This window comes from Micropterus dolomieu, linkage group LG03 (assembly GCF_021292245.1).
Source record: "Micropterus dolomieu isolate WLL.071019.BEF.003 ecotype Adirondacks linkage group LG03, ASM2129224v1, whole genome shotgun sequence".
Taxonomy (NCBI): domain Eukaryota; kingdom Metazoa; phylum Chordata; class Actinopteri; order Centrarchiformes; family Centrarchidae; genus Micropterus; species Micropterus dolomieu.
The window spans coordinates 8,867,108-8,885,905 of NC_060152.1; the positions used below are offsets into that span (position 1 = coordinate 8,867,108).

An 18,798-nucleotide genomic window follows, 5' to 3' on the forward strand; every position below is an offset into this window, starting at 1 on the left:
ATATCAATAGCTTATAACTGCCTATCATTTAAACAGAAACATTTTTTGCCAGCAAAGGTGGAGTGTAACAAGGCACATGATGTGTTTTTGCCCTGCTCACAGATTTAGCTACCTCCTCTTACTTTTCATGTCCATGTCAGTGATAGTGCGCAGCAGGCCCACGTCATAGTCATTGTTGTATTTGTTGAAGCGAGGGTGGTAGAGGATCTGCAGTGCTCTGTAATGTTTCCCCAGAGACTTGTCTGCGATGCTGAGCGTGCCCACCACCACCAGCCAGTCAGCCACTTCAAGCTCGTTATTCCTGCAGAAACAGTGGTGTGACACAGACGTTTGTGGAGTTGAAGTGAAGCAGCCCCAGTGTGCACTGATCAGTGCCTGTCTTTATCTTACTGTTAGAGATTGTCGACTGTGCAGATGTTGTTTTACTCTCATGATGTCTATGACCACAACAGTGATCAACTTTTTTACACTGTATGTGTTCTTGGCATACATTACGTGAAACAACACTATCAATTGTAGTTCTTAGCAGGGAGAAAATTACTTAAATAATTGGACTTGATATCTAACTTGGACTTGATTTATTTGGTCTAATAAAAGCACTCAGAGGACTATGGCTATGCAAAGAGGATGAAACACTTGTTGGGTCAAACTTTGAGCTTCCTGAGCACACATTTTTTCTCCCTTAACTGATGACCCATCTTTCTTTCTTTCATTTCCCACGTCCTCTTACTCAGCAAAGCAGTGAGCTGCAGTGATGACCCAGCGAGGGGAGATGATGGCACCTCCACAGATATGGTTCCCTTTCCAGTGCATGCTGACCTGCCAGCCCCACTTGTTCTTGGGCGCCAATGTTCCACCAACAATACGCCGGCCATCACTGACCAGAACTGGGCAGTCTGGGTGTGAGAAGATGAATAAGAAGCGATGTGTGCTAAGTGAAAAGAGTGAAAGACATAAGATACAGACACGTGCAATAACACTTGATGAGATAAGGTATGACCTTCATAACAGTCTATAAAGAGTATATTAAAGAGTACATTAGCAGTTTAATATAGTGATATTTCCCTTCCATGATAATGCTGTTAAACGTGTGGCCATAACTGCCAGGTGGCTGATGGATTTGTAATAATCATGTTCTGTCAAAGATAGCATAAAATTAGAATGGCATTAATATTACCATACCCACAGCCTTTATTAGTGTAATTCTTCTTCTTTCTATTTTTTTTTTTACCTGCCGTGATGTTACCTGTCTGGTTCACTGGATTCTTAGACAGAAAAGGCAGCTGAGTTGGGACACTGCAGTTCCCCTTCACATGACAGAGAGGGGCTGATTCACCTAACTCAGAGGGGAACACCAGGAACTTGACTAATTTCAAGAGAGAAGAAAAGCAGTGACATGACACCATGAGTTAATTTGTCTGAATGGTAAGTAATTAAATCACAGAATCATCAGAATTAAAATGCTCAGAACTCCCAATAGGCTACACAGATTCCCTGTCCGTGGCACCACTGTTCAAATGTGAACCTCAAATTATTTTGACTCTACAACATATTCCAAAGACTGTCAAATAATCTATTTTGGCTCAGTTTTCTTGACAAATCATTTAAATGAATTCAAAATTAAGGAGAAAGCCTCAGATAGAACATCTTAACTGGCACACTGAATGTGTAAAACCCATTAACTTCTTGTTGTTGTCTTGATGTTATACTCAATTAATTGGCATTTTATCCACATTATACTACAAATCATGGAAACCCCAATTAAACTCAGATTAAATCTGACCAGTGTCCCAGCATCAAATGTACATACTGGCATATGGGAAACTGCAGACTCTCTCATAAACAGACAAAACGCTCCTGTGGTGTTATTTAAAAGCCAGTCAGCACCAAATTAACATGAACTGAAATAATTAAATTTAGATTTCTAGATTAGAATATTGTCCAGATTATTATACTGAAGTGGTGAATTCCAATGTACAACATCAGAAATGGCAACTTTATGACTTTTGTACTTTGCGTATATGTTCTATAGTCTACACACACAAAAAAAGTTACCTAAGAGAGCAGCGGCGATGACCAGTTTGGCGATGATAACTAAACTCACAATCAGTATTATGTTACGCGATGAACAGCCTTGAGATGCTGAACCTACAAATAAACAAATAAATTTATGTTTAAAACATATAGAAGGCCTTAAGCTTCAAGACAACATAGCTTCATCGTCTTTCTGCTATTCATAAATCTTTGACTACTTTCAAACCAGTGATCTGATTTTTAATCGGGTGGCACTGTTAATATGTAATAAAAGACCTCACTGTAGCAATGAATAAATTGTTTTTCAGGATGCCATCAAATCAACAATGTTATGTAAACAATTCACTGCAGCTTCACAAGCTGTAACCTAACTAAACAAAAACAACAAATTACTTTACCAAAGTATGCAAATATACAGCAAAACGATGTATTCATACACCCATCACAGAGGAAGAGAACTCCTGACAGAAAAGGTGTGTTCAGTCATTTCTTAGAACAGGAGACTGAGCTGGTCAGTCTAGTGTTCAAAGGCAAGCTGGCCGAGGGTCTTTGGGCCAACACTGTTAAAAGCTTGATCATTAAAGGGCTGCATTCAGAGAACCTCTGAATTGAGGACAGAACACATCCATAAAATGTGGTAAAGCATGAGATGCGTGCCTTGCAGGTAAAAAAATTGAAATCAATTTCAGGCTTGATTGATAGTCACCTGAGGCAGATGGTTGCTGGTGAAACATAGCATTTTTCAACAACAGGGGAACAGACGGTGGTAAATGTTAAGATGAGTCAATCGTGAACTCTGGGAGGTAATTTATGCTTTTTCACCTAAAATACCCTTTTCCTTGTAGCTCTAAAATATTAATTGTTGATGCTACTGTGACATACAGTGTAGTATGAATGTGTGCTTTAACAATATATACCAGACTAAACAAGTGTATACTGGATTGGCTATTAGCAAATAAGAGACAATGAAATGAAAGCATTAAATACTTTACAATTCTTTCTAAATGATACAGAGAATAACAGAGTGGATTAGGGCAGGTATTCTGAACATGAAGAAAAAAAGAGGTAGGAACTGTTTAACATGCTGTAAGGTACTTTAATGTTGTAAACAATATGGACCAATTTCCATTTTAGAAGAAAAATTGCAAAGAAAATGCTGTACCATCTATCTACCACCTTGCCAAAAGCTTATCTGTCTAGACCATTAAAATAATACGCCCGGGGGGAATAATTAATACCTTGGGTTCGAGAATAAACCACTTGGGAATGATTAAACATTTTCACCAGTAGATATTCATTTTCTTTTATTTGTTAGATGTGATGCAATCCAATCTAGTGTGGTGCTGTCGTGAAGAGCCCTTTAAAAGATATCATGACAAACAGTATCAAAGGCCACTGTGAGGTCGAATAGCAATAAAAAAGATTGCACACCAGCACTATCCCATATTGTAGTGTTATTACTTAAGCTTGGAAAAACTCTGACAAACGTCATTGTATCTATGAGATGATAAGAAACCACTGTATCTGGGACTTAAAGCAATGAATCAAGGCTTTTAAGGAGAGGATGAAAAATAGTATGCGTGTAGAAATCAGACATTTCCAGAAGTGAGCAAACAGTGCACAATGGAGACAATCCTATAAGGATAGGAGCTATGATTTATCTTTAAGGAAAAATTATGACAAGACATCTACAGCAGTGTGCAAAACGATACTTATATATATATATATATAACGGTATATGGGCCACTTTCAGTCAACTATACAACTAAAGGATTTAGCAGCTAACTGAATGTATGAATGAAATGTTCATTTACAATAATAAGACCAAGAGTCTACAGCCATGCCTTTGTGAGATTGCACTTTGACAGAGCGGAGCTCTTAGCTAAATGCTAACACATCTTTGGCGCCTTAGCATGCAAAGATTTGCTAAATTAGCTATAGGCCTATAAAAGTACCACAGAGAAGGATATTGGGAATAGCCTCTTATAGGTTTTGAAGGTATTTGGACATAAACCAAAATATTGGAAATTCTTCATTTTTACCTAATGATGCTACAGTAAAAGTCAAGAGATCATAACTTATTACAATTCATCCTGCGGGGGACATGAAAAGTCAGAGAAACAACAAATCACCAGTCATTTGGCGTTATCTTCTGGGTACCGTGAATGTCTGTAGGAGTTTGACTCTGTAAGAGTATGTGGACACCTTTCTGTGTACTTTTGTGCAGTTTTGGTTTGGGGCTGTCATAGTTTGGGCTAGGCCCATTAGTTCTAATAAAGGGAATTCTTAAAGGAATAGTTGTATGTTTGCGAGATACCCTTTTTTCAAGAGTTAGATGTGAACTACTCACTGTGTACTACTCATGTCTCTCTATAGCAGGAGGCTGGAGCCAGCAACTGGTTTGCTTACATTAGCATAAAGTATGGAAGGAGGTAAAAACAGTTAGTCTGGCTCTATAAACCACAAATTACACAAACGAGACATAACGTCTTAGTGAGCTTTAGAGGTGCTGGTAGACAGATTTTGTTACCCCTCGAAAAGAGCTAGACTAGCTGTGTCACCATGTTTCCTATCTAGCTGCTGGATCCAGCAAATATGAGAGTGGAATCAATCTTCTCTTCAAAGTAAATAAGCATATTTCTCCAAATATCAGACTATTCCTTCAATACTACAGCATACACTGATATTTTTGACAACAGTGTGTTTCCAACATTGAGGCAGCAGTTTGTTTCAGCATGCTCATCTCTTAGTTTGGTGTAACTTCCCCGCACAGAACTCTGACCTCAACCCATGAGAATGCGACCAAGCTTCTCATCAAACTATCGAAATAAGCATATTTCCCAGCAAAGTGCATAAATGTATGTGGAAAGAAGTATCCACATCAGACCTGACTTTTTGGGTTTCATCAAAACTCCACATTGAACCAAGTCCCTTAGTTATTACCATACCTTGCTCTTCATTGGGGAGATCTTTGGGTAACATGAGACTAACTGATCCCTCCTCCAGTGGGCCTCCATCTGAAAATTTCCTTTGCTGAATGTCCTGGAGATTATTACAACAAGGAAGTGGTGAAGACAGGTTTTTTTGATCTTGGGCCTCTGAGGACCCAGAGGGAGAATATGAAGTTCCTAGATTTTGAGGCTCTGATGTTACTTCAAAAAAGAATGGAAACTCTGGGTATATTTTTCCATTGGCTGCAGGTTTATAGTGAGGCACAAGTGGGAGCACTGTAGAAGGAACCAGAGATGATATACTCAATACTTCACGACTGATTGGACTTTGAAATGATGCTGATGACCAGTATTCAAGGGACGGATAGACTGACTGAACAACTGGCTGCTGTGCATCAGAAGTGCTGTTGCTGAATGTTTGGACCGGCAAATCCATACTTGTAAAGTTGCTGGAAGCTGTCATGAAATGCAGAGTATCTTTAAAGTTATTTTCAGTAATAGTGGATAGCTTCTGGGTTCTGATTAGCAGCCTACAAGTATAGGTCTGGATAGGATCTGCTGGATTTCAGACATGGCTGTGCTAAGAGATAGGGTAAACAGAAATGGACGGAGACCCTGAAACCTCAGCTGAGTCCTGCAAAAGAAACAAAGATGACAACAAAACATGAGCTTGGAATAATACTTCTGTGAGTAACTTTAATATACAGAGTGCTGATATTCTCACATAACACAAGTTTAATATGGCTTTTTAAAGTGATTTATATGCATGCATGCACTCACATGAGTCAAAAAAGGGTTTTGTGAATAAGCTCTTTTTAAGCAAATGTCAGATTGGATATTGTTAAATTAAACCTGGTTAATGAGATGGAATTCATTTTCAAAAAATAAATTAGTGTGATTGCTTGAATAACATCCAAATACAAGCATGCTCTGGGCCAAATACTAATAAATCTAAGAACATTTTTAATAAATGAGGAAATGGCCACAAATAGTACTCTCTTAAGAATTATGAGTTATATTACAAAAGTGGTTTTAACTTCCATTTATTACAGTTATCAAGAAATCATCAAAGACATCGGTGATTAAACACAGTGTTTGTTCACTGCTACACACTCCATAACTATAACTTATCTTCACATCACATCAACGTACTCTTCCCAACACTAAACATTTCTCTCAAGTGCTCTCACCTGAATGTCAGCGGTACAGATTTGTATGTGGCAGCTTCATTTGTATGCATGGAAATATTCTTCCGAGTGTGGCTCCACTTATTAAACCAGCTTTTACCACAGTGGATCATTTTTAATCCAAAGATATCCGCTCCATTACTGTGACTCCCGTTATCCTCAGCTTGTAGTTTGTCACCTCTTCTCTTGCGATTTGACCGCTCTCCTCAGTTACTACATAATCCTTTCATTGTTTCACCCCCTTCATCACCATCCTTCTTCTCCTTCCAGTTCTTCCGTCTCCCAACATAATCTTTCTCCTCCGGTAAGAACAAGTGAGGCTGTGGCAGTCAGGTCAGTAACGGATATGTGCACTCTTGTCATCTGGAGTCTATGAAATATGCATGGGGATAATTGGGAGCTTGGGTCAGAGTTTAACAACAGAGGGTAATGTACACCACACATACACACAGTCAAGGAGTTAAATTTCTCATAGTTGAAAGTTATGTATTTAATATTCATCGTCATATTATGAATCTGAATAGGTGTATTGTGTGTATGAGTCTCTGTTTGTGTGTCCAGTCTTCTCAATGGTATTTTGTTCTTCCTATCACATTACTGCGTCAGACAGCGCGAGGTGCTGGCACTGACAAAGAATCTCCAGTCGTGGTGTGACGATGACATCATCTGTGGACAGGTATATCACTGTGTCTGCAGCATTGTAAACATGGTGCACCTGAAGTGCAAAAAACATTTTACCAGACAAGCTGAGAAATCAACATTTAAAAAAAAAACAACACTCATCCTTTGCTAAAACAACAAAACAGATAGATGTATAGTGTTGGTACCATGTTCCCCATCTTAGTTTAAAGTGTTAGCATGCTACTATTTGCTAATAAGCACTAAACAAAGTACAAAGTACAACTGAGGCTGATTGAATAGTATAGTTTAGCAAGTATATGGTTCTAAACCAAAGAAGTGAACAAATTAAAATGTAGACCCAAGGAAGGCACTAGGTGACAAGTCAGAGAACATGAATGTACCAAATTTCATGATAATCCATCCAATAATTGTTGAAACATTTCACTCAAAACCAAAAAAGGCCAACCTCATGGTAGCGCAGAGAAGTCAGGATTATCAAAGTCAGTATGATTCATCCTCGGAGGACCATACATGTCCATACAAAAGTTGTTGAGATGTTTCATTGCACCTAGTAATAAAAAGGTCCCAGCTCTTGCTATTAAATATTGTAAGATGAAACCATTTCACTTGTTGATACTAATAAATACTTGGGTATCTGGCTGGACCAAAGTTTTACCTTTAAAAAACACATTAAAGCTCTTGCTACAAAACAATTTACCCTGCATTTTTATGTAGATTAAAATCTTGCTTTTTAAAATCTACATGTAAAAAACTGGTTGCAGGATTATTCCTGTCTCAGCTAGATTATGGCGATATCATCTATCAATTTGCATGTCCATCTACATTGTCAAAGCTTGACCCTCTTTATCATGCGGCTCTCAGGTTTATCACAAATGCTGGCTATCAGACACATCACTGCATCTTATATAGTATATGGTAAAGTGGCCATCACTTAAATCACGTAGGATGCTACACTGGTACATTTTCATTTATAAAGCAATTTTAGGTCTTTTGTTTTCTTATATTTGTTTAAAATGTAAAGTACTTTGCATGTGAGAACATATCACTTAAGATCTGGTGCTGGACTACTTTGCAAGGTACCAAAAATGAGGACATAAGCAGGAAAGAGGAGTCTGTCTCACTATAGCACATCATCCTGGAATCAACTCCAGTCTTAGCTTAAGATTGGCATGCTTTAGCTGCTTTCAAAAAAAGAATATCAGACATTCTAACAGACATATGCACTTGTTTTTATTGCTTTTTTGATAAGTGGTAGTTAGACCTCTTCATTTGGTCTTTTCATTTACTTTTGTTTATATATTTAACTCATTGCATTTTTGTCTATGTAAATATTTATTTATTGAAAAACTGTGTTTTACTTGTGCTATACAGGACTCCCTTGTGTTTATATATATATTGCTGGCAAAAAAGAATGTACAAACTACTGTTCTGTTGTGAGATGTCACTATGTTTTCACTCTTGCTAAACCATTTCCTGAGCTCCTGTTTTATAATTTTACTACATAAACATTCCTATGCCGAACATCTGAGTATTGCTTGCTTGTTGTTTATATCATAAGCTTGGAGTTGCATCCTCCCCATCTGCACATGACACTGACTGCATGAATAAATGAATGAAGAATGCGTGCAGGCTTTGCTTGGTGTCAGAATCCTTGTTTACTCCAATCAGGCTGACTGGCAACTTGCACCGTTCTGAACACCTCAGACACACGCAGCTCTGCAAGCCTCCCTTTTCTGTGGTATCAGTCAGGCGAGGAGAGAAGGACCTCTAGTTCAGCTTCTCAACAGCAGCTCTCGAGTGCAGCAGCATTTGCAACTTAATAGCATTTGTTTTATCCTGTGCAGAGAGGCACATTAGTGGACCTTTCTGATAGGAGAGCAGGGAGCTGCCAGTCACAGATAGTGAACTAAACTTATATCCATTCCTGTGACATTCAAACTGTCTTGCACTTGAATCTTAATCTTAATCTTACTGTATGATTTGGCTAAAAGGTAAAGGTAAAGAGCAATGATACAGGTTGTCTTCATAACTTTACACATACCTAAAAATATCTCAATATTTTAAATATGCTTATTTACTTTCTTGCCAAGAGTCAGAAGAGACAAATGATACCACTCATAATAGGGTTGCCAACTGTCCCAGATTAGCCGGGATGTCTCTTATATTAGGCCTAATTGATTTGTCCCAGAAGTACGCTGATCTAACCACTGACAGAAACAACTGCAACAGCAGCAATGCTGATCACAATACTTGGTAATGGTCACTGACACCTGTCATCATCCAATCACAGGGAATCATGGATTCCCCTGAATGAGAAGCACAGGAATTTCCTCTACCTGGGAATGATGGGGAAATGAAAAGTCCATAGTTTGATGGATGTGGACCAATCACCGGGATGCACCCAGTCCAGCACTTGCTTTATTGTGAGCATGTGAAACAGTCTCTTCATAAGAAGTTTGTTGAAGAGGATTTTGAAAAAAAGAAAACAAGTTGGTGTTAAGTGAGGATTGAACCCACTACTCCAAGAGAATAAGCCCTGAGATTTACCAAATGAGTTAACCCATGACACTAACATCAATACTGAAATTACTATTAAAGCACTATGTTAAACTACTGTTTTGTTATCTCAAGATCACGAAAATATTTGAATTGATGGCCGATTAAGGCTTCTGTAGATAACAAATTATCCTCTGAGACTTAAAGTCTAACATTACATAAAAGTGTTAAGAAAAACTGGTCGAGGTTAAGAAGTGTTAAGGTACCAACACTCCAAAAACAGTTAAATTAACACACTTTGGTGTGAAATTATATTAATAGTATTAACTAATACACAGTCATAAACATAAATGTCAAAGTCAAACCAACTTTCAACAAGTGTTCAGTGGCAGAATGTGTTTTTAGGTAAGAGTTTTAAGGTAATCATAAAGATATTTTAAGGGCCAAAGAATGTTTTAAATATTCAACACAGCACAATACACAAACACACCCATATACCCCATCATCCAATTCAATTTAAACAAAAAAGCCAAGGCCAGATTTTACACCATATTGATAGAAGGATGGAGGTTTTAAATAAAAGAAGGCGCATTTTGAAAATCTCAGTGTGCACATGGGGTCCTGTCTGAATACTAACTGCTCAAATGTGCATTATGCCTACGTAACTTTACACAGTCACTGGGTCTTTCAATGCTTTTCACTACGTCTGTGCCACAGCAGAGGGTGAGTAAAATTCACTTTAAAATGAATAAAGGATTTGTTAATTGTTTGTATTTTTGTAACCAGTTGCACTTTCATCCATGCATTGCATCTAATTGTAATTTTTACTTTGCAGATATGTTTATTTATTCTAATTCTTTTATTTTACTTTTAAATATAATGCATACTGAGCATCTTAGGGAAAATAAATCTCCTCTGGGACAAATAAAGATGGTTTTCATTTAATTTCATTATAATGGTGATTAATTCTGTTATGGCAGAAAATTGTGTCCTCTTACATTTAATCTTTTATGTATGATCTTTTAATATTATTATTACTACTACTACTACTACTATTATTGTTATGTCTTATAGATATATATGTATTGTCCTTAACCTTTCCTTCTTCTATACTCCTTATGTTAGTCCGTCCACATTTAGTAGGGTTTAGGTCAGAGCTGTGAGATTGTTTTGGTGTTTTCCCCCTCTTGTTGTTCCTCTCCTCTCCTTGAATGTTCATTCACTTTGTAAATGTTATACATCCCTTTTCTGAGGGCCAGATGCCAGGTCTCTGGACCAGCTGTATATGTTTTAATACTTCTGTTTATTCTCTTCAATACATAAATTCTTCAAAGACAACGGTTGGTTGTTACTCAATTATTTGCTTAATCCCTCACGAGCAAGATACAATCTCCACGACAACTTCATCACAAAATAAGAAATCATAGAATATTTTAATTATTATCAGTGGTCTGTACAATACTGCCAGTAAAATTGTTATTTACAACACCAAATTTTACATGTCTGCACACTTATGTAAAGCAACAGATGTACAAATTAAATTATATGAAAGCCCTCTTCACTGTCAGATTTTATGTTTGAGCTCAATCACCAAATTAATAATTCTACCTTGATGTAACTTCAGTGGGTTTTCAAAAAGTGTGAAAAATGATTGAGCCTTGGAAACAAAAAAAGATTTGTGCTGGACTCTTACGTCAAAGTTTTTTTTTTCTTTGCCTTGCCTTTGAGTCTTCCAGTCATCTGAAAAAAGACACGCATGCGGACAGATAACACGTTGCTGTTCATCAAGATAGCAAGAGAATACATAACAGCGAAAGTTTGACACAAATCAAGCATTAGAAAAAACAGTCGCATCTCAAGGAGTCTCACATGTGTTTCAGTTGGACTGCCATCAAATATTCCCTTTTCAGACCGTATGTACACAATGCAGGTGTTCATCTTTTACTTGTCACACACTTTCTTTTGTGATTGTCACATCACATTCCCTCCCGTATGCCAGGTTTTCTGTCCTTCTATAGTCTTCTATTAGCAGAGGCTTTTTACTCCTGACGCTTCTCATCTCTCCAGCTCCTAGCAGTGCAGGATCTTGATGAAGGCTTTGCGAAACTCGATGTTGAAAGTGGTGTAGATGACAGGGTTGACAGCACTGTTGAGGTATCCCAGCCAGGTGACGGCGCTGTACAGTGAGGGCGAGATGCAGCAGCTCCTGCAGTGGGCCTTCAGCACGTGGGTCAGGAAGAAAGGCAGCCAGCAGATGATGAACACACCTTGGAAACAGACATTAAATGGATTAGAGGATGAGTGTATTTTGTATGTTATTAGCACAACATGTAACATGTGGCACAAATTGGGCAGGGATATAATTAATGAAATATCACTCCAACTTCAGCATTTGTAATTTGCATAAAAATTTGAAACTGCTGAAACAATACATAGAGAGCGTCACCAATCACAATTGTAGTGTCACAGCAGCCTAGACAAATAAATCAGAAAACAAATGAGGAAGGTGAGGAACAAAATGCAATCGAGTAAAAAGTCATATATTATGGAGGCCATAGAAAATTGTGCCATGGATGTCAAGATTTGATAATGTGTCTCTTGCTGAAATAAGTAAAACTTTCAAAACCTTTAACCTAGAATAGGCTCATTGTATTCAGTGCTTACCAATTTTAACAGAAAAAGCGTTGAGATTATTTAAAACACATTTTCACCTAGATTCTAAGTCATTCAGTCAAAGGTTATTGCAGTTCTTGCTTCAAGAAGACACTGAAAACTGCAGTTTACAGTAAAGAATATGCTCTTATGTCATGTTGTGAGCACAGCTTACATATATCCACAGGTAGAGTAGATTTGGGTAGATTGTCTTTAGTTTCTTTAAAAAAACAAAACAAAAAAACCTTAAAATAATGAATTCTACATTTAGATAACGATGTAAGAGAAATCACATCTCAAATATGGTGGAATTTAACAAATTATGCTTTCATTATTTTTGCAAATAATTACTTTAGACTTTATGCAATATCCCGAGAGAATACTAGACATGTGTGAATATAAAAAAGGTGATAGGAACACTAAATTATGTAGTATGCCTATATATTCATGTAGACTAGTTTGTTTGTGTACATATAAGTTGGCAGGTTTGTGCGCGCGCACACACACACACACACACACACACACACACACACACACACACACACAGTGAGACCGGCTCGTCCTTAATATGTCTACATGGTCAAAAGATGAACACCTCATCCATTAGTCTGTACTTCCTTCCGCTCACCAAGCACAATAGCGAGCATCTGTGTCGCCTTCCGCTCCTTCTGCTGTGACAGCCTCCCTCTCACTCTATCTTTCACGATCCCCCACTTCTCTCTGCCTCCACTGCGCTCCCTCCATCCCTCGCGGCCCCTCATTCCGTCCTCAAGGGTGGGGGGGCGGGGCATCAGGGCCGATCGTGCCACGGTTGAGGGAAGAACCGGGGCAGGTCCAACTGAGACGGCCAGGGAGATCCTGGCCCGTTCCGAGTGGGAGGATGCTTGGACAACAGGAGGAGGAGCCAGGCTGTGCTCAGTCTGCGGCAAGAACTGACCTGTCTCCACTTCAAGCGGGTGAACCACCGCCTCCTTTACGAGGGTCTGACACACAGAGAGGGAGGAAGGAGGGTGGTGAGGGAGGTAAGCATTGAGGGAAAAACAAAGGTGCGGATGCTTTATTGTAAAGATAAAGGAGAAAGGATAACGGGAAGAAAGCAGAGAATCACTGCAGAGGCAGAAGGTTCTACAAGAAAAAGAGGAAAGTGACAGTGATGAGAATGAGGCCATTTGTGTTGTATCATTGCACTGAATCAAGAGACTCACCACTTTCTTGCGCTGTGGGCCAGCAGTGGTGGGCCTCAAGATCAGGGTGCACAACTTCACATCCTCTGGTTGTGTACACTTATTCTGAAAGGGAAGGGAAAGGAAAGCCCAATTCAAGATATTCCAGTGAAGTACTGTTCCTTCACTTACCGGCCTAAATAAACAGAGGGCTCAGTAGCTTCCTAGTAACTTAACAACAATTTCTAGTTGGCTTTTGTTCTTTTGATTCAACTGCTTGTAATATCGAGTTGGTGATTGACTTTTAGCGAGAAAATAATGCATATTACTGTGGAAATAACTACAACCAGTCATTACAATCTCATTTGTTGCAGCCACACATCATTGAAAACCATAGACGTTTGTTTAAGTTAAGTTTCCAGAAACTCCAAATATGTTGGGCTGAAATGTGGGGAAATGTGTATGAAATCATACACAAGACATTTATATGATTGGATCCCAATTAGCCACTACCAATGTAGCAACTACTGCTACCTACTGGAACAAGCTGATACATAATATGATGGTGCCAGTGTCAGAGGTAGAGGAAGTTCAACAACGACTTTTAAAATATGGTATGAAACTTTCTGTAAATTGATTGGCTTAAGAATCATCAAAACAGCCGTTTCCAATTGACATCCACATTTGTGATTCTACCTTCCTGTGTCGATGACCTTCTCCTGCCTCAGCTCCTCCTAGTGTGTGCAGACCGTGTCTGCGAGGTGGGGCTGTGCGTCTGCCACGTTTGCGCAGCACTATGCAGATCTGCGCGTACACCAGTAAAGTTACGATGAAGGGAACATAGAAGGAGGCCACAGATGAATAGACGACGAACGCTGGGTCAGCAAAGCTGCATGTGGTGCCTTCCCGGCTGGCTAATGAAGGGAAGATAAAGAGGAAAATGCAAGAATTAATTTGGTCCAGAAACTTTCAGAGGCCATAACTTGATTTTACTATTGCCAATGTATGCCTTCTGTCTGAACATGGTGTTTTAATCAAAAATATGTTAAAACAATAGTTCAGTAGTTGGGGAATTTTTTCCTCTGGCTGACAGTTAGATGAGGAGATCAAAACGTACGTTGAAAGCAGGAAACAAAGGCAAGCCTGGCTTTGTCCAAAGGTAAAAAAAGTGCCCTTAAAATAGTCCAGCACACACCTCCTCATGAAACCAAAACTTATCATTTTTACACTTTGGATTTTGTAAATATTAAACAGACTAGATACATTGTGTAATTAGAGGTGCTACAAGGTAGATTTTGTTGATAAAATAATAAAGTTTGCCCTGTTCCCAGTTGTTGAAATTACTTTTCTAACTTTTGGCTTAAAAGTTAACAATGTAGTGAGATTTTTCAACTGTTGATTTCAAGAATAAACTTCAGCCTTTACGCCAACATGGGTGAGAAATCCTTTAAATTTAAAAAGTGTGTTGTAATACATTCAAATGCTCTAGAACAGCTACAAAATGTCCCCTGTGGTGAAGTTGTTTGTGCTGTAAACACATATTTGCATGCCCATGCAATTTGAAACACAAACACTCTCACACGAACTGAATGAAAAACTAACAGTATCAAACAGTATGTTGTAATCTATGAGCAACCCATGACTGAGGAGAGAGGGGCATTTTTACTTTTATCTTCTGTCACTCTTGCACTGTTTAGACCCACAACTGAGGCTGCTAGGTGTCAACTCTCACATCACTTTTTCTTTCCCACTTATTCTCAAGTGGTTTCCTTTCAGTTCGATGCAAGCACATTCAAAGCTTAAATCCCTCCTCACGGCTGTCTTCATTCAGGCAGAGGTTAGCAGCCGAGCATCTTCACTCCTGCTCCTTTTGTGAGACAAAAAACGAATCAAGGACTATGTGTGCCCACTTGCTTGTGGGGGAGACGTCACTTGTCACTCCCTTAAAGAGAACAACATACGAAAATGTCTATATGGGTATTTAAGTATAAGGTAGGTAGATCCTAGGTAGATTCCTAAATTAAAAGTAATGGTATTGCGATTTAAATAAAAAAAAACTAAAACTGTCTTTTGAAACTTTCCCATAGGAGAATAAAATTCAGCACCAGGTCCTCTTACTGGGAACTTTCTGGAGCTTTCAGCAACATCTTGTGGCCTTCATCAGTGGATGGATTATCAATTATCATAGACATGATTCAGCCATTGACCAAATAACCACTAGCAAAGTGGCTCAGTGATTAGCACTTTCGCCTCACAGCAATATGGTCCTGGGGCAGGGCCTTTTCATGTTCTCCTCGTGTTTGTGTGGGTTTCCTCCAGGTGCTCCGAACAACAAGACCAAGCTTTTTGACTTGTGACCCATTGAGGAGTGATTTTTCATTTTGGATATTTTCATTTGAAAGACTTTTAGAGGCCTATTGAACGTATCCACTAGTATAGAAGAAAAAAATTGGGAAAAGAATGAAAAAGAAATACACAATTACGTGTAAAATAATTGTTTTATTTCTTTCTTATCCCTGTAATCAACTGTTGACACCTCAAATGGGAGTCCCAACCAATTTCTGACCAAAATCAATTAATTTAAGTAGTCAGCCAGTATTGCTCAGCAAAGTAAATGCACATCATTTTTGTATTAAGTTCATCTTTAGGGAACTTTAGGGCACCTTATTTGTGCTGTTAATCATTTGCACAACTGTCTTGACAGAGCTGACCATAGAGTGTCACTGCACGAACCACAAGTAGTCACTACATCACCAAGTTTCCAGCACCACCTTTTTCGTGAGGACATGTGGATAAATTTCTGCTGTGTCACTTTGTGGAGTGACTGAGCACTAAGACTCTATAGCCTGGGTTGGGTTAACACAACCTACACTAGTAAGTGGTGAGAAACTTGAGAGGAAGGATCAGATGTAGCGGTTACCAGTGTTGTTCAGTCCAAACAGTAAAGGGCAGGAGATGGCAAAAGAGAGGAACCACACCACAGCAATCATCACTGCCACCCTCCTCCTGGAACTATATCTGGTGTTGTAGAGCATCGGCATGGCCACTGCTGTGTATCTGCAATAGTAAATTTACACAAAGATGCACGCAGAAAATATATTAAAATGCTGCTCACACACTCACTCATGGTGCCTGCATTAGAACACCAGTGTCAATACAGTGTAAACACATATTAATGCATCTTCAGACTTCATTATCCCATAGTCATGTTCGCACATATTTTAAAGTAAACTCAGGCACTTCATACAAACACATTCCCAATTTCCTCTCAAACAGACAGAAGATATCACTTTCACAGCTACAAGGACGCAAAACACACACCTGACAGTATGTCAAAACCACTTACAGAAGTCTACTATAAGCGCAGGTGTAAGCAGCCTACATCAGTGAAGTGCTGTTATCTCAACTGTGGGCAGAGGGTCACGGACACAAACAGAGTTAGCCAAGACTCTACAGATGAAACTCAGCTTTCAACAGACTCGCTTCTCAGGAAATCTTGTTGTTTCAGGTGTGAAAATCTGCAACATGGCATCTACGGATGTATTCACAGCCAATTCCTGTTCTTGTCTGGCTGATGATTGGTTGATTGAATGTGTTGCTGCTCTCTTTCACTTACTGAACACAGACTGTCCAGAGAGCCACAGCCACACACTCTGTGAAATATTAGAGCCTCTTTTCAAGGGAGAGGGGTTAAGATCTGCCCAAAGAGTCACTAGATTTGTCGCTAGTCACCAAATCTGGTGAGAAAGATGCTTAGTTTGCAACACTAACCCTATAGTCATGTTGTTAACTTAGTAACTAGCAGTAGTAATTATTCGGTAGAAACACGAAATATGATGACTTTATTTGAGTTTATTCTAATTTATCCAATTACTTTCACCCACAATTTCAGGAGTGTGAATGAAAAGGTTGCAACTCCAGCACTGTTTACCTAATGTAGACCCTTGTGGTTTCCGTTTTATTTTAAATTGCTGGAGCATGAAGTCAGACAGCTTCCTGACTGCGGCGTATATTTTGTTGTCTACAGCTTCGACAAAGCAGTTAGACTTTGTCATTAGTTATTGCACCAAATTTCACAAGTCTAAACAGGTGCAGCCTCAATGTGTCACTTTGTCAGCGTAATTAGGACACAGCTGTAGACGGCCTGCCCACTGGGTGTCTGGTCACATCTTTGTGGACCAATGAAGAGGGCATGATGTGAAACAACACATCATAGTCTCCTTGATTTATGAAGATCATGCACTAATGATTGAAGAGGACACTGTAAAAGACGCAGTGGAAACCTGTTATTATTACCTGCTGAAAGTCAAACAAATGATTACAGTATGTGGGGCTTCTGTCCTGCTGCTCTGTGACAGCTGGATGATGGATGTATCTTTAAAGTTTTTAGCTCTTTGTTTAGCCCAACCTGCACCAATCATGATCAAGATTAGGGGAGAGTACTAAGTAAAGAATTGCTATAGTGATTTGTTTGGGTATGATCCGTAATCTGGAAAAATAAAAAAAAGAAGAAGACAATTGAATTACGGAACAAAGATGTCTGTATATCAGTTTTTAATTTAGTTTGAAAAACAGAAGCCATGTGGGTCCTAAAAGTAGGTCCATGTAATGTGTATAATAACCTTACCAACAACCCATTACATTAGCCTACTTTTATTAGTTTAATTAGTTTTTTTACAATTCTTTTCCGCTTCCCACCTGTCCACCATCAATTTTGTCATTTGGAAACAATAAACAAATTGACCCATGTGGCTTTGGTTTCTAACTAAATTTCAAATTGACTGAGGTACACAGACCTCTTCAAGTACAACCAAGGCAATGCAATGCATCTAGCTGGAACACTAGACGCATTGCATTGCCTTGGTTGTTTTGGCCGGCTTCTTCTGACCTCGTCTGTTGCCTATTCCCTGTCGGATTTGTTTGCCTGTCTCTGACACATTGCCTGTGTACCAAACCAGTTTTGGCAAGGACAGATTGTTTCTCCTTTCAAAGGCCTGTTCCTGAAATGTGCATTTGAGTCCTCTGTCCTTGGTTTTTGAAGTTGTTATACTTCTCTTGGTAAAAGCAAATTTTAGGGAGAGAGATACAGTGGGTACAGAAAGTATTCAGACCCCTTTAAATTTTTCACTCTTTGTTTCATTGCAGCCATTTTCCAAAAATCAAAAAAGTTCATTTTATTTCTCAGTAATGTACACTCAGCACCCCATCTTGACAGAAAAAAACAGAAATGTAGAAATTTTTGCAAATTTATTAAAAAAGAAAAACTGAAATATCACATGGTCATAAGTATTCAGACCCTTTGCCGTGACACTCATATTTAACTCAGGTGCTGTCTATTTCTTCTGATCATCCTTGAGATGGTTCTACACCTTCATTTGAGTCCAGCTGTGTTTGATTATACTGATTGGACTTGATTAGGAAAGCCACACACCTGTCTATATAAGACCTTACAGCTCACAGTGCATGTCAGAGCAAATGAGAATCATGAGGTCAAAGGAACTGCCTGAAGAGCTCAGAGACAGAATTGTGGCAAGGCACAGATCTGGCCAAGGTTACAAAAACATTTCTGCTGCACTTAAGGTTCCTAAGAGCACAGTGGCCTCCATAATCCTCAAATGGAAGACGTTTGGGACGACCAGAACCCTTCCTATAGCTGGCCGTCCGGCCAAACTG

General features: G+C 38.9%; 1 protein-coding gene across 1 annotated transcript in view; it reads right to left on the bottom strand.

Annotated features, from left to right (window-relative positions):
- Window positions 1-10,746: 10,746 nt before the first annotated feature.
- drd2l (dopamine receptor D2 like) overlaps window positions 10,747-18,798 on the bottom strand; it is an 18,006-nt gene continuing 9,954 nt past the window's right edge. The window contains exons 4-8 of the mRNA XM_046046084.1: window positions 16,046-16,182; window positions 13,822-14,039; window positions 13,168-13,251; window positions 12,591-12,945; window positions 10,747-11,577 (exon numbers count right to left, since the gene is read on the bottom strand). Of these exons, the coding sequence (XP_045902040.1) occupies window positions 11,381-11,577; window positions 12,591-12,945; window positions 13,168-13,251; window positions 13,822-14,039; window positions 16,046-16,182 (991 nt within the window). The 3' untranslated portion in view covers window positions 10,747-11,380. The remainder of the gene's footprint in view (window positions 11,578-12,590; window positions 12,946-13,167; window positions 13,252-13,821; window positions 14,040-16,045; window positions 16,183-18,798) is intronic.